General features: G+C 40.1%; 1 protein-coding gene across 1 annotated transcript in view; it reads left to right on the top strand.

Annotated features, from left to right (window-relative positions):
* The window catches only part of SUGCT (succinyl-CoA:glutarate-CoA transferase), a 555315-nt gene extending 543823 nt beyond the window's left edge, over nt 1-11492 (top strand). Inside the window, exon 14 of the mRNA XM_008150339.3 lies at nt 10116-11492. Coding sequence (XP_008148561.1) covers nt 10116-10279 — 164 coding nt within the window. The 3' untranslated portion in view covers nt 10280-11492. The remainder of the gene's footprint in view (nt 1-10115) is intronic.
* Nucleotides 11493-17525: the final 6033 nt, after the last annotated feature.

A 17525-nucleotide genomic window follows, 5' to 3' on the forward strand; every position in this document is an offset into this window, starting at 1 on the left:
GTCAGAACACTAATATCCTGCTCTTAGAAAGTGGAAAGTGGAGATTTGATGGACAGCACTGATGACTACCATAGGATCATAGACATAGTTGAAAATACACTGTTCCCTTACAGGTAGTGGCACTTGAGGTACTCTTTAATGAGTCACAAAATAGCAAATTAAAGTTCTTTACATCAGGAGTGATAAATGGTGCCTCTGAACTCTGGATGAGACTGGAGGGTGACCTGTCTAAGTTAGTGGTACCCACCCAGGACATGTTGCCTTGAGTTTCTGGGATGCTTGACAACCTAAGCAGTCCCATAGATTGAGCTCTTCTGTGAAAGTTGTCCAAAACCATTTTTAACTCTAAGACCTTTACCCACCATTTCTTTCTAGTTTAAATGGTTTTATCTCTTTTATCTCATATCTAATGGGTTTAATGTGTTCTAACTGTATGGCTCCATTTGGCGCCTTGGATGCTATGGCTGAGAGGCACCATATAAATAATATTGTTATTGTTATGATGATGAGTTCAAGCACTGGAGGGAAAATTGTGAAATAACTTGGTACTGAAGCTATCATTATTTTCAGCAAAATGAAGTTTGGCTTCTTATTACACTAGTAAGCCTTGAAGATTAAATGGTATCTACAGCCTGTATCTGAGCAATGGTCTAAAGAAGTCAAAATAAAAATCTTTGACATAGCATTTTACATATTATAAAACAGATGTTTGCTTTTAACTATTCTTGATATTTTAAAAAGTTGACACTCATATCTGCTATTAAAAAGAAACAACAAATGAAAAGACCCACAGAATTACCTTTAATTGTATTTATTTTGCTTCCATTGTGATTGGACAGGCCAACTATGTTAATTAATTTAACCCTTAGTGTTGATCATTTGTCAGTGTGCTTGTGAGGTTGAGCAATAGACTGTTTCATTGCTTTAAAAATGCATCATCAAGACGGGAGGTGCAGAGTTCTGGAAAAAAAGGACTATTTAGGTTCCTTCCCTCGTGATGATGTGATATTATATTCCCATTACTTGAATATTCATTATGGTTACCCACATGCTTTTGGCTACCTCTGTTTCCTGCAACTGTTTACATTATTAAGTTGGTCTGGGTTATAAAATGTAGCTTGAACTCTGTATATAGTTAGTGTAGCGTGGGATGTTTGTATAGATTGGGTAGATTCTCTTTTCAGCCTAAAAGAATCATGGAAGGTTTCTAAAAGAAGATGAGACAAAATAGTCAGGGTCTTATTACTGTAGGGCCTCAAACCACAGATGGAAAACACTACAGGGATAGTCTGAGGAATTCTCTGGCACAGCAGGATCTGGGTCCTCCCTGTGGCTTACACCAGATAACTTTCTGCAAGAGACACAGCAGAGGCCTCATTCCTTTTCGGCTGGGGAGAGGGGAGGGCTTTGGAGAGCATTGCCTAACTCAGAAACACGAGAAAATGAAATGTATTGATGGTGCTGCGATTTTATGACTTCCTACAAGGAAATAGCTGGCATATGACAAATTAATTGAAAAGAAGAGGTAGTAATGTGTAAATATTGCATAAGATATCTATAGAACTGTGATCTGGAAAGATGGGGAGAACAGACTGGTCAGAACTTGAAACCTGAAGATGTTCTTGGACTGTTCTACTCTAAGACCCCTCAGTTCAGTTTCAAACTTAGATAATTCTCTCTTGCTCCACCCCCACCCCTTTCACCAAGAAGCGGTGTGCAAAGAACCCAGCCACAGGCCTAACATACAATAAACACTCACCAAGAAGTGGTTTCCAATGTTATTCTATATGACTTGGAAACTGAGACAGGATTCTTCCCCACTTACCTTTGTATTTTGTCAGCCTCAAACTGTTAGACTCTAGATTCCATGAAATTTATCAGTTCAGTCTTCCTTGATAGGCATGTGCAGATGTCGAATAAAAAGGCATAGTACTGTTTTAGAATCATACAGACCATCCCTGAGGGAACCATAGGGAGTTCACACACAGTCCGCAGAGGTAGATAGAGCCTTCAAAACATGTCACCCAGTTCCCTTAAAAGATTTAGTTACAGTTTACATTAAATATTATTTTGTGTTAGTTTCAGGTGTACAACATAGTGGTTAGACAATCATATACTTTACAAAGTGCTGCCCCTGCTATTTTCAGAACCCACCTGGCACCACCAACCCTTACTATAATATTGTTGATTGTATTTCCTATGCTGTACTTTATATCCCTATGGTTATTTTGTAACTACCAACTTGTATTTCTTAATCCCTTCACTTCTTAAACCCAGCCCCCTCGAACCTCTTCCCCTTTGGCAACTATCAATCTGTTCGTTGTATCTATGAGTCTGTTTCTGTTTAGTTTGTTCATTTATGTTGTTCTTTAGATTACACAAATAAGTGAAATCATACGGTATTTGTCATTCTCTGACTGACTTATGTCACTTAGCATAATACCCACTAGGTCCATTCTTGCTGTTGAAAATGGTAAGATTTCATTCTTTTCTATGGTGGAGTAATAATTCATTGTATATGTGTACCAGCTCTTTCTTATCCACTCATCTATTGATGGGCACTTGGGTTAATTCCATATCTAGGCTATTATAAATAACACTGCAATGATCATGGGGGTGCATATATTCTTTTGAATTAGTGTTTTGGGTTTCTTCAGATACATACCCATAAGTAGAATTGCTGGGTCATAAGAGTTCCATTTTTAATGTTTTGAGGAGACCCCATACTGTTTTCCATGGAGGCTGCACCAATCTGCATTCCCACCACAATTTACAATAGCTAATATTTGGAAAGAGCCTAGGTGCCCGTCAGCAGATGACTGGATCAGAAAACTGTGGTACATCTGCACAATGGAATACTATGCTGCCATAAAAAATAAGGAATTCTCATCATTTGCAGCAACCTGGATGGAATTGGAGAACATTATGCTAAGTGAAATAAGCCAGTCAATGAAAGAAAAATACCACATGATCTCACTCATTTATGGATAGTAAAGAACATTATAAACTGATGAACAAAAAGATAGATACAGAGACAGTAAAGCATCAAACAGATTTTCAAATTACAGGGGGAAAGTTAGGGAGAGGTGGGGGAGATAAGAAATCAAACGAAGGACTTGTATGCATGCATATAAGCATAAACAATGAACGCAAAACTCTGGGGGGTGAGGGAATGTATGGGTGTGGGGGGGGGGGGGGGCAATGGTAAGATATGTACACATATAATACCTCAATAAAAAAAATTACAAAAAAAAGAGAGTTCCCTTTTAAAAAATTATTTTTTGTTTAAAGTATTACATAAGTCTCCTTTTTCCCCCATTGACCTCTCCTCAGCTCCCCCCCCCCCCCATCTCCCAGCACATGCCTTCACCCCGCCCCCGCTACTGTCTGTGTCTATTGGTTTTGCTCATATGCATGCAAACAAGTCCTTTGGTTGATCTCTCACCCCCTCACCCCTCACCTTCCCTCATAGGTTAGACAGTCTGTTTGATGCTTCTATGACTCTGGTTCTATTTTTGTTCATCAGTTTATATTGTTCATTATATTTCCATTAATGAGTGAGATCATGTGATATTTAACTTTCTCTGACTGGCTTATTCGCTTAGCATAATGCTCTCCAGTTCCATTCATGCTATTGCAAATGGTAAGAATTCCTTCTTTTTTACCACAGCATAGTATTCCATTGTGTAGATGTATCACAGTTTTCTAATCCACTCACCTACTGATGGGCACTTAGGCTGTTTCCAAATCTTAGCTATTGTAAATTGTGCTGCTATGAACATAGGGGTGCATATATCATTTCTGATTGGTGTTTCTGTTTTCTTGGGATATATTCCTAGAAGTGGGATTATGGGGTCAAATGCAGGTTCCATTTTTAATATTTTGAGAAAATGCCATACTGTTTTCCACAGTGGCTGTACCAGTCTGCATTCCCAGAGAATTCCCTTTTGTCTACATCCTAACTAACATTTGTTTGTTGATTAATTGATGATAGCCATTCTGATAGGAATGAGGTGATATCTCATTGTGGTTTAACTGCATTTCTCTGATGATTTGAACTTGAGCATCTTTTCATATGTCATCCGTATGTCCTCTTTAGAGACATGCCTATTCAGGCCCTTTCCTCAGTTTTTCATTGGATTGTTTGTCTTTTTTTGTTCTGAGTAGTATGAATTCTTTATAAATTTTGGATATTAACCCCTTATCAGTTGTATCACAGGTGAATATATTCTCCCATTCACTGGTTTGTCTTTTCACTTTGTTGATTGTTTCTCTTGCTGTGCAAAACCTTTTTAGTTTGATGTAGTTCATTTGCTAGCTTTTCTTGTTTCCCTTGCCAAAGGATATATATTAGAAAAAAATAACACTAAGAGAAATGTCTGATATAGTACTACATTTTCTTCTAGGAGTTTTATTGTTTTTAGTCTTTCATTTAAGTCTTTAACTCATGTTTATTTTGTTCTTGTATAATGTGTAAGGAGGTCTAAGGCGTCATCATGGGGAGGCCATCCATGTTTATCAAGCTCAAACTGACCAGGGTTTGGACATATGAAGGGAGGGCTCTGCACCCATTTGGCGCGCAAGGGGAAAATGGCACCATCCTGGAACCACACAACTCAGTCTATCCACATTCTTTCCATACCTCCTGGAGAGTCCAACCTCAGCAGGGAAGGGTGACAGGGAGTCAGTAGGATGGGGTTATTGTATTCCCCCAGGCTGATATAGTACGGAGGGTAGTTCTTGACCCAGGAAAGATTGCATTTGTTGGTGGCATGTCAGAGGGACTCAGCACAGGGACTCTGGCAGATATCCCTTCAGTTCTTTCCCCAGAGCCACAAACTCCATCTCTCCTCACAATACTGTAGTTCTCTGTGAGCTGACCTACCCTCCCTCTGCCAGAACCCAGAGTAAGTGGCTAAAAACAAGATTTTGTGCAGTGGCCCTTTAAGAGGGTGCCTGGGTTTCTAACAGACTTCCTTCTTTCTCTAGAAAGACATAATCCCCATTGATTTTTAAAGCCCTATTTTATGTAGTCCCCTCTTTCCAGCTCTGGTGTTTTGGGCTGGGGAGCCTGGTGTAGGGTTAAGACCTCACACTCCTCAGGGAATTCCTGAGCCACATGTGGTACAGGGCCAGCCCTTCCCGCATCTCTACCCTTTCTACTAGTCTCCATATGGCATATATAGCATCTTCTATAAATTCTTGGTTATAAGGCTTCTGTTCAGGTAGTCTTCAGTTGGTTATTCTGGTTAACATTTCTATGTTTTGGTTGTAATTCTGATTTTGTTCTGGAAGGAGATGAGTGTAACTTCTACCTACTCCATTGCCATCTTTGATCCCATAATTTCCTTTTTTTTGTGAGGGGTGTCAGGAGACCCTAGGGCTTTGACCACCAATCATTAGATTAGCTAGGCCCCTCACAAGGACAGCACTTGTGGTTTCAGTTGATGTACTGGAAATTGCTATGGTGTGCCTTTATTTCAGTGTTTTTCAGTTTGATTGCTTTTTTAAAATATATTTTTATTGATTTTTTTGACAGAGAGGGAAAGAGATAGATAGATCAAAACATTGATGAGAGAGACACATCGATTGGCTGCCTCCTGCATGCCCCCCAATGGGGACCAAGCCCATCACTCAGGCATGTGCCCTGACCTGGAATGAAACCAATGACCTTTGGTTCCTGGATTGATACTCAACCACTGAGCCACACTGGCCTGGCTGATCACTTTTGTGAAGGCAGAGGAAAATCACCTCACCTTTGTTTACTCCTAAGTGGCTATGACTCAGTCAAAGAGAAACTGAGTTTCTTTCTCTGCCTCTTCTGTGGGACATATAGGCCATGGTTCTTTTCAATGTAAAACTATCCTAAGTCTACCTTTAAGTCAATAGCAGTTTTCTTGTTTAAGGCCAAGAATATGGAATGGAATCTCTTTTAAAGAAATGCATTTATCTCCAAAATTATGAGTTATAGAGATTAATTTTTCATTCATTTAATTTGCTTCCTATGGACACTAAACATTTTTGATGCAATAGGTTTAGTATAGAGATTAGATAGTAGAGAAAAGGCTGCCTAAATTACTTAAGACCTCAGCATCAGGGACGTCTCATTTCACGTAATTCATTTGCAAGTCTCATCTCAGTTGGAAGTCTCATCTCAGTTGGAAGTCTCATTTCAGGTAATTCATTTAAGAAAAAGTCACATCACATTGACTTCAGACATGTACTACCTCAGTGGGGTTCTTCTTTTGAAAGACAAGTTTTAGATTAAAACTGTTGATAATTAATGTCAAAATAGAACCAAATCTGAGAGAAAAAATGAGTAAGGATCACATCCCTAAAACATCAGATTATCAGTTTTATCAGGAGAGTAGAAGACCGTGCCTGCCAATGCATGCTCCTTTAATGAAATAGAATCAACCCATGAAAAACAGTCATGCACAGGGGCATTTAAAAGGAAATATGAGAAGAAAAAATGGATTTCACTGAGTTTCAGAGAAGGACAACTTTGGATATTAATTAAAAGTTGCCATTTATCTGTAGTGGATGGTATGTGTTACACAGAGGTATGGCTTGATGGTCTCTGTCCTTTATTCCAATGGTTTCTACCGCAATACTTTTTATTAATGGAATTCTACAAAGAGCTCAAAGCACGTTTGCTGCTTTCCTGACTGACATTCTGTTACCCAAACATGCATTGGATTTACTTTTTTAAAAATGGGCTTCCAAATCAAAAGGAGGCTGAAAAAATTTTTATTTCTGTTTTGTAGTCTTCTTGTGACTAGTTTGTTTTCCTGAAGGCTAATAAAATGATATAAAGGAAAGCCAACATCCATATCACTTCACTTACTAAAGCAGGAAAGGTAAAATCTGTTCCCCAATGTCAGTTCATCTTTTCAAAGACAGAGTGGAAAGTAAAATGAGACTGCTAAGGCTAAGACTGCTAGGGCGTTCAATAGGAGACAATTCAAATGCACATGGATTTGCATTCTGGAACTATTAGTAATTATTATCCATGTGACCTTAAGTAAAACCTTAGCTTTTGGGGCTTTAGTGGCCATATATGAAGAATGGGATAATATATTCCCAACAGTTGGGTGAAAGTATTGCTTGAGCAACCCTGTTTACAGTGGCTTAGTGTTCAGCGAAGAGCTGGCGAAATGTCTTTTCCCCTTGCACCGCAAGCTTTAAGATTGATGCTGTTGCAGCTTTTGCCATCAGAGTAGCCAAGGATTTTGTGCATTACTGTGGCCTATGGAATATTTGCTTAGTGCTTTCTGCCCATTATCTCATTTAAATTCTTATGTCAAGTTTATGTGGTAAACACCATACCCAATTTAGAGCTGTGGAACATGAGGCTCAGAGAAGTTAATTTTTCAAGATGGCTCTGCTAGAATGGCCATCGTCAACAAATAAACAAAGGACAAGTACCGGAAAGGATGCGGAGAAAAAGGAACCCTCTTAAATTGCTGGTGGGGATGCAGACTGGTGCAGCCACTGTGGAAAACAGTGTGGAATTTCCTCAAAAAATTAAAAATGGAACTTCCATTTGACCCAGTAATCCCACTTCTAGGGATATATCCCAAGAAAACAGAAACACCAATCAGAAAGGATATATGCACCCCTATGTTCATAGCAGCACAATTTACAATAGCTAGATTTGGAAGCAGCCTAAGTGCCCATCAGCAGATGAGTGGATTAGAAAACTGTGGAACATCTATACAATGGAATACTACACTGCTGTAAAAAAGAAGGAATTCTTACCATTTGCAACAGCATGGATGGAACTGGAGAGCATTATGCTAAGTGAATAAGCCAGACAGAGAAAGTTAAATATCACATGATCTCACTCATGAATGGAATATAATGAACAACATAAACTGATGAGCAAAAATAAAATCAGAGTAATTGAAGCATTGAACAGACTGTCCAACCTATGAGGGAAGGGAGGGGGGAGGGGGTGAGAGGTCAACCAAAGGACTTGTATGCATGCATATGAGCATAATCAATGGACACTGGGGAGAGGGGGAGGAGGGCATGTCCTGGGGGGTGAGGGAAGCTGGGGAGAGGTCAGTGGGGGGAAAAGGAGACATGTAATACTTTTAACAATAAATAATTTTTTAAAAAGAAAAATATATTATATGTAAAAACAAACAAAAAAAATGGCTCTGCTAGAAATCATATGAAAAAATGCTCAATGTCACTAGTTATCAGAGAGATGCAAAATAAAACAACAATGAGGTACCACCTCACACCTGCCAGAATGGCTATCATTAATAAATCAATAAACAGCAAGTGCTGGCAAGGATGTGGTGAAAAAAACACCCTAGTACACTGCTGGTGGGGATGCAGATTTGTACAACCACAATGGAAAACAGTGTGGAGTTTCCTCAAAAAATTAAAAATGGAACTACCATTTGACTCAGTGATCCCACTTCTAGGAACATATCCTAAGAATCCTGAAACACCAATCAGAAAGTGCATGTGCACCTCTATGTTCATAGCAGCATTATTTACAACTAGAGGCCTGGTGCACGAAATTCGTGCCCCGGGGGGGAGGAGTGTCCCTCAGCCTGTCCTGCACCCTCTCCAATCTGGGACCCCTTGGAGGATGTCTGACTTCCAGTTTAGGCCCGATCCCTGTGGCCTAAACCGGCAGTCGGACATCCCACTCACAATCCGGGAACACTGGCTCCTAACTGCTTACCTGCCTGCCAGCCTGATCGCCCCCTAACCACTCCCTGCCAGCCCAATCTCCCCCAACTGCCCTCCCCTGCCGGCCTGATCACCCCCAACTGCCCTTCTCTGCAGGCCTGGTCACCCCCAACTGCCCTCCACTGCAGGCCTGGTCACCCCCAACTGTCCTCCCCTGCTGGCCTGTTTACCTCCAAATGCCCTCTCCTGCCAGCCTGATTGCCCACAACTGCCCTCTCCTGCTGGCCATCCTGTGGCGGCCATCCTGTGGCGGCTATCCTGTCGTGGCCATCTTGTGATGATGTGAGGGTGGCCATCTTGTGATGACATCGCACGAGGGTGTGACGCCACCTAGGCTTTTATTATCTAGGATAGCTAAGATCTGGAAGCAGCTCAAGTGCCCATCAGTACATGAATAGATAAAAAAGCTGTGCTACATTTACACAATGGAATACTATGCAGCTATAAAAAAAGAAGGATCTAGGAAGGATCTCTTACCCTTTGAGACAGCATGGAGGAACCTGGAGAATATTATGCTGAGCAAAATAAGCCTGTCAGAGAAAGACAAATATCACATGATCTCACTTTTATATAGAATATAATGAACAAAATAAACTGACAAAAAAAATATCCAGAGACATTGAAGCATGCAATGGTCTGACACATCATTTCAGAGGGAAAAGGATTGGAAGGTGGAAAGACATTAACCAAAGGATTTATATGCATATATGCATAGCCCTTGGACAGATAATAGTGCAGGAAATACCTGTGGAGGAGTGGAAACAGGATGGTGGGTCAGTGCAGGGATGTGGTGGGGAGACATCTATAATACCTCCAACAATAAAGACAGATTTTAAAAAAGAGGTAACATTCAGACTGAAGTCTCCCTAACAGTGGAGCTTGCATATATAACTTCTACCATCCAAAGGAGTCAACCAGGGTCTGGCTGCTGTATAGTTGATTTGCTGTTTGTTGAACTAAATCTTGGAACTATACAGTTGGCAGTGAATAATAAAATTTTGGGCTATCCTCACCTGGGGTCAGATTGTCAGTTTCAGAAAGACACTATATATCTCGGTTGTTCTCTTGGACCCAGAGAGTCCAGTCAGTTGAGTGCTCTACCCCTGAGATTTCCTGTGACAGGACTGACAGCTTCTGAACAGGCTTAGCACATACCAGGCATGGACATGCAGTTCCCTGCACAGTGGTAGGCAGATCCGATGACGACTGTGCAGTTGGATGAAATGGAGTCAAGAAAAGCCACATGTAAAAATACATTTCCTTCCAAAATGATGGTGCATCTGCAAGGGTGTAACGAGCAGTGATATTCTTGGCATTCGTTGGAAACACCCCGGGCTGCTTGGGTAATACATTTCCTAGGGTTAGTCATTAACAGGCTTCCTGCTTTCCACCTCTTTTGACAGGCCCAGCTGTGAGATACAGTAAGTTCAAGATGTCAGAGGCCAGGCCACCTCCCCTGCTTGGGCAGCACACGACGCATATCCTGAAAGAGGCCCTCAGATATGATGACAGGACCATCGCCGAGCTGCTCAGGACTGGAGTAGTGAACCAACATGAAGCCGAGTGACAAAGGAAAAATGCTCTGTCTTAAGAACAGAGTCTGACTGCACTTTACTGGCAAAGGCATTTCTCCTTCTGAACCCTACTTCCCAATTCTGGTGCTTGGCACTAAAAAGAAGAATAAATTCCAGATTTCCTGCCTTGCATTTGGCTCTGGTATCAATGAATCTAGTGCTTCTTAAGTGTACCCCACCTTTCATTCATTACCATTTTTTTTCCTCCAGATAATAGATTAATTGTGAATTTGTGGGATTTTTTGGTAAAGATTTATTTTTTTGAAAAATACATTCCTCCTAATTAGATGAATAGCCTAAACGTTTTGCCTCCCCAGCTCATGCAGGTCTGAAAAAGAGCAGGTCTCTTGACATTCTCTACTTGCACATAAAGTCCTCATTTAAACCTTTGTTAGGAAGTCAAAGCAATAAGCAGAATGACAGTCTCAGTGATTGATTTTAAACAGAATAACTTAATTTTGAGCTCATGAGCTCTTTGTTAATCTGTAATTTAAACCATGGATTTTGCTGATGGCCATTATAAAACCGAACTTCACTTCCCACAGGGGAGTAAATGTTTGACTTATGCTGTATTTCTCTAATTAATTTCATGATACATAGCAGAAAATCAATTTCCACCAATGCATTTTGAGGTGTAGGTATCTATCTGCAATAAGGGTAGAAAAGCGGTTCTTTAATTGATACCTTATTTTGAGCCAAGTGTAAAAGCAACATGTGTTTAAATGAATATCAGATGACTATCTAGGTATTAAATAATGTATAAACAATGACAAATAGAAGAATGAAAACATTTTTCTTATAATTTGAGTACCCACTGTAGAAAAATGTATCCTGCCTTGATATTAAATATTTGTACTTAAACATTTAAATAGTTGCCAGTGAATTCAAAGTATATAAAATATCTTCTGTCCAGAAGGTAGTAACTGAATTGTATGTGCATTCCAGATTAAACTGTCACTCAGACTGCCAATCACCCACACCCAGGTATAGACCAAGGAATCAGATGACACCTACTATCAATATCCTGGTATAATCTCAATTCATGGTTGTTAGACACACATATTTGAAAGTCATGCCATTACATATCAAGTGGTAAGTTAGATTATAGATGTTCATCCTTCAAACTGATTTCGAGCTAGTTTTCTTTTTGTGTCCTTTTTTTTTTATTGGAATAATTGGAGCCATTTATCCATGTTGTAAGCCCAGTATGTGTCTAGAATCAAGGTTCTGAATAAAAAAAAGGTCTTCTCACAAGGCCTCATGGGACTTTTTAGAAGAATGCCTACTAATTCTTGAAACAGTTATTGTCCTCCCTGCTTTTGTTCTCGGTACACATCTTATTCTGAAGAACTCCTGCTCTTATTCCACCAAATAGAATTTCATTATATGAGGGTAATTAATGCCTTCTCCAGCACTTTTCCCCCAATGGCTAATTCACAGATACATATTTGGAGACATTCACTTCAGGCCAGGCATCTAAATAAAATTCCTCCCTAAATATACAATTAGCAATGAAAATGGTAAAAGGCTGGATGAAGAGAACTGGCAAAACCACATACCTTAAAAGACAAACCTACCATTTCTTCTACTGATCCAAGTAGATATCTTGAGATGCAAATTAATTGGATACTGAGCAATGACCCTAAATATCTGGGTAGCCATATGTAGGAGGATACTGATCATTCAGAGTGGGTCACAGAATGCCTCTAAAACCTTGAAAAAAATCAAAACTGCAGTCTTCATACATAGCAGAGTCAAACTTGGAGACAGTCTCCAGTGTAATCATGTATGTAGTAGCTAACCAGATTTCTATCTACACAACTCAAAATGATCTAGGAGAACTTTGAACCAGTTCATCATCCAACAAAAAGCATTTACTCTACCTATTTAGTGAGAGAAATAATTCATAATATATTTTAAGTTCAGATAGATAATTAGCCCTGAAAGAAACATGTGCTTGCTAAAATTTTTAGCAGTATGCCCCAGATCAGGTTATGCCTATACACAAATGTGCTGTTTTAATTATCAGGCCCTATTATCTTACACTCACCCTAAGCTGAACACACTGCTAAGTACCATATGCTCAAGTTCAGTCTGTGTCAAGGCCTGCCTTCTGACAGGTTTGTGTCTGAGGCTCGCCTAGAAAATGCTTTGAAGCTTAGTGGGTTAATCAGTATGGAAGTGAGGGTGTGTTCACAAGCAACTAGGGTTCCTTTACTTGATTTTTTTTTCTGAAATTTTTGCTGCAATAATTTTCTGGTTAATCAGACATGATATTTTCCAACATGCAGTTTGATATGCTGAATGCTATCATAGAAGAAGAGAAATGAACGCTAACCAACATTGTGTGACTATCCCAGGTAGTTGGCGTCCTTTTGTCTTTGATCCATTTCCTAAGAGTTATAAGCACAATCATGATTTTTAAAAAATAAAAGAGGTCTCACATAGGCTATTTCAATTCTAGGCCATTCGGCTACTAAACCTAGATAACCCCACAGCAGGGACTTTTACATGAAGACTTCATGATTCCTGCTTTCAACATTCAGGCGTATTCATATCCAGTCCCATCTCACCTGGATTTGACATTTCACCACTGACTCTTATCCCGTGACATTGGCATGTTGTCTACTTTAAAAGCTTTATAGATGCGAGTCTTGCTTGTCACTTTCCCACATGGCTCAATGCTGCCTTCATCCATAGGCCTGGTCCTCCAGATAATGGGCCTGTAGGTCCTGAGAAAGAATGCCAGCTCAGGGCTGAGTGGACCATCCAGATCTTCTGCCTCTCCCCTGACTACTCACCATTGAGTCTCAATTGGCAAAGGAGACAAGTGGAAAAGAAGGCACATTCCTCACCCTTCATACCCTGAACCTGGGCTATTCATTTTCAAACTCATCCTTCAATATTATGTTGTTATTCTTGCATTTGTTTCTATTTATAGGGGATTATCCACTGTAGTGAGCCCTTATAATTGATGAGATTCCCGAGACACAATGGGCCTGAAAAGACAGCTGTTAATCTTGATTATAGTACCAGTGATCCTTAAGAGGCCAGAATATCAAGCTCTTTTCTCTTCCCTTTAGATTCTGTGGTACTAGTACTGGTACAGTATGGTTTGAAAAGGAGGATAATAAGATTCAGAGAAAAGTATATATTTCCATTCCAAACAGCAATTGGGAAAAAAAATAAAACATCACAGTCTCTTATCATCGTTCATATTGAGGTATAGAAAGACATTAAGGATAAAATTGTATTTGTATAGCAATACCATGGTTAAATGATTTATAAATTAATACTCTCATAAGATAATTAAATAGTTTCTTAATGTAGACATACCAAGCTATCTTTTGAGTCCAAATGGCCCTGAACTTTTAAACCAGTCTGGCTTTATGCAGGCTAGGTTTATGTGGTACAATTAGTAGATATAAGCAACTCCAATAGATATGTTTCTCCAAAACCCATTCAAAAAACCTATCTTCTGCTGTCACTCCAAGAGGTTAAAGTATTAGAGTCAAATGAATGCAAATTCTTTGCACTCATACATTTAATTCCATACAAGATATGAGAGTTAGAATAGATAAATTTAATTAGCAGGAAAGGAAAAAAGACAGCATGCCCAGGTCAGGCAGACCTAAGGGTACATTTGCTCAGGATACTCTGGTGAGCCCATAGCTGTATGAGCCCAGCCAGATATGGAGGTGCCAAAAAGGGAAGGCAGACACTGGCATCTGAGAAAGGAACAGATCTTACCCACCTCAAAAATTTTCCTAAGAAATAGCTCTTTTTTTATTTTCCATTTCTTAAGACTTTAGTTTTAAAAGCACTGCCTCAAATCCTGCCACTTTACAACATTCTTAATAAGAGGGTGTGGTAGGCAGAATCATGGCCCACCAAAGATGTCCACACCCTCATTTCCAGAACCTGTGAATATGTTACCTTGCATGGCAAGAGGAAATTAAGGTTGCTAATTAGGTGACTTTAAAATAGATTATTCTGGATGATGCAGATGGGCCCAATATAAACACAGGGGTTGTTTAGATGTAGAAGAGTAAATGCCAGTTATGTGATGTGAGAAAAGACTTTACTGACCAACCATTGCTGGCTTTGGAAATGGAAGTGAACCAAGAAACATAGGCATCTAGATGATGGAAGGCAAGAAAGTGGACTCTCCACAGAGCCTCCTGAAAGAACACAGCCCTTCTTGATGTTAGGCTGGTAACATTTATTTTGGACTCATTTTAAACTTCTGACCTCCATAAGTTTAAGGTAATAAATTAGCATTGTTTGAAGTCACTAAATTAGTGATAATTTGTTACAGCACCAATAGGAAACTAATACAGAGGCTGCTCTGCTTTTGCAAGTCTAAACTGATAGGAAAATCATTACTTTGCAAAGTGACCAGATGACCCTGTGTTTCTTTCTTTCTCTATTTTTCTGTCTACTTACTTCCCTAACTTCCTTTTTTCCCCCATCCTTTGGAACCCCTTATTCTCCTCTCTTTCTCAGGGGCAATCTTTTTTCTCCTTCTCCTTTTACCTTCCTTGCCTCTTCCTCCTCTTCCATCTCATCTTTCTCTCCCTTTCTCTACATGGACACACAGAGACAGAGTTATATATTTTCGTGTTACACAAGCATGGATGTCGAAACCTTTGACCGACTTTCAGAAAAAATAGGGCTTGCTCAGTAATTTGGAAGATAACTAGTGGTCATTCTGGCCATGACTTCACCTCCACAAGCAATCTTGAATTAATCTCTGGGTGGGGTGGTTCTCAAATAACTGGCTGCCCCTTCTTCTCCCTTGAAACTCAGGCAAAAACATGAAGGGCTGCTCCAAGTGCCAATCTGAGCTGAGGCAGAGCCCGCAGGCTTACTACATCTCTGTCACATGCCTCAGTTCTAAGAAGAAAAAAAAAGCTAAACTAAATAAAATATAACACAGAACAGAATCTAGACTCTGTGACAGCCAGGGCCCTGCTGCTTTGGTTATTGGACTCTCATCTGAGAAAGCGGGGGTGGGGATGCACGATGGTTCATGCACTAGGCCTTGGCCTCTGTTTCTGGTTCTTTTTTAAAGAAGGCAGCTTACTTGGCCCTCAGGTGGTGATGACTAGTTTGTCCCTGGCCATTGTACTCAAATGGCCTCCAGAAGGAAGGTGCGTTCTTCCCTATGTTGGTTTTGCCATCTGCTAAAAACGGTGACTGGATCCTCACAGCTCTCTGTCATTTCTCCTTTCAACAGGATGGAAAACACTTTAGCACATCTCTGCTCCCCTTTTCATTTTCTTGCAAAGTAACCACACGGCAATCTGTCCAACTCAACTTGGTTTCTTTGGCTCCTCACCACAAAGATTGGAGGAAAAATGCTTTCCTGCCCCTCCTCCTATCACCCCCACCCTTTCCTCTCGCCCAGAACTTTTGCACAAGTGCTCACCATGAAGCAAGACACTCAGCTTCAGGACACACAACCGAGATTGAAGTTAATGTAACAAGGCCACGGGAAAATATCTTTCTTTCCGCCCCTTTACCTCTTTGTGAACCCTAAAGAAAAATTTGGACTTCCACAGCATCTCTTGGTTTGAGAAGTGGCAACATGTGTAACACACATTTGCCCTGACAGTCATGAATTTATGATTTTAGATTTCACAAAGAACTTTCTGGCTGTTCTTGACAGAAGCTTTGAAATGTATTACTATTAGACATTGCTGTGTTCTTTCTTTGGAGAGAGTTAAGAAAAATTGTGGCATCTATATTGGAGGGAGCGGGGGCCTTAAAATCACTCTTTCTGGGGATAGGTAAATGTACTATATTTCCCTCTCTAGGATTGCCCTTACATTGAGTCAAACATGCTAACAATGGCATTGACACAGACAAGAGGGAAGGACAAAAATGTGATGACCCACAGGTCACATCTGGAAATGGTACCCAGTGACTTGGACCCTGAATATTTTCTGTCTGATTTGCAAAGTGTGCGATGGGAAAGGTCTGAGGCAATAGCAACTAAATTTTACCATTTTAAAAAACACCAAAAAGAGCTGGAAATGTCCAATCACTAGGGTTCCACCTTTGGGCCCATGTTTTCCATCTTCTGAATTCCAAACCTTTTTTTCTGGTTCTTCACATTTGCTTTCCGGGAAAACTTAAGTGACAGGATGTGGACTCAGTACTCAGGCAGAGGTGGTGCTCAGGACACAACTGACAGACAAGTTTGAACTATACTGTTGCAAAGAGAAACACACTTTAAATGAGAACTTAGGAGTAGTCATTTTGAGTATCTGGTGATCTAGAACTATAGGGAAGTAGAGTATTTACAAAATTAACAAATATGAAGTGGCATAATACACACATTCCTTGGCAAGTCTTTCTATCTCTTTGATGTGTGCTCTCTGCAGATGTTTGCCCTGGGGAAGAGTTGAGGTGCGATTGAGGCTAAGTGCTCCCATGGAAGATCTCAGGTTTCAGCCTCAGCAGAACCTAGAGGTCTCTTGATCAGTGCATGCCTAGCAATATCCCACACATCCCTGAAAACCTGAAGATCTGGATGTCAGATTCTTCCCTATGATGGAGCTTTTGAGGGGGACCTGAGGGCATGAAAAGGGAATAAATCTGTGCAATTCTATCCAATTGTTCTGACAAGGATAAAGTGAGGACCAAAATACTCACCAACAAGCCTCCCATTGGAAAAAGTTGCCTTGCCAAAGGAAATATTTCAAAGAAGTAAGTGGAAGAAGAACATTTAAAGGTCATAACATAGAATTTAAGCCTAGACAATGACTTTTTCTTGGCTATAGTTCTCAACTCTATAGACCTAAGTGAGTTACACCTAGAAGATATGCAAAGGGAAGGGCATCTGGCAACCAGACTTCTATACCAGTGTGTTGATTTTACTCAACTATCAGAACATGGCCAGGCTCTGGGATCCACCCATTCCTTCCCATGTCCACCAACACCATTTTAACCCACACCCTTCTTACTTCCTCTCCTTCTTGCCCTCTGCCATTTCTGTTATTTCTTCCAAACCCAGTTTAAAAAGTCACCTCTCTAGTAAGACCTTTTAAAATTCGTACTAGTTCATTCTGATTATAACTGATTACTCCTTAACTCTACTCAATACTTCTGTCTGACTTTATTTTGCCATCAAACAAGATTGTTGGAGATCTTGTGTGTGTTAAGCTTTGGGCAGATAGAGAGGATTGGGACAAGGTGCTCAACATTAAAAAAAATTAGAAATTGGACTAGGAA

This window comes from Eptesicus fuscus, chromosome 14 (assembly GCF_027574615.1).
Source record: "Eptesicus fuscus isolate TK198812 chromosome 14, DD_ASM_mEF_20220401, whole genome shotgun sequence".
Taxonomy (NCBI): Eukaryota; Metazoa; Chordata; class Mammalia; order Chiroptera; family Vespertilionidae; genus Eptesicus; species Eptesicus fuscus.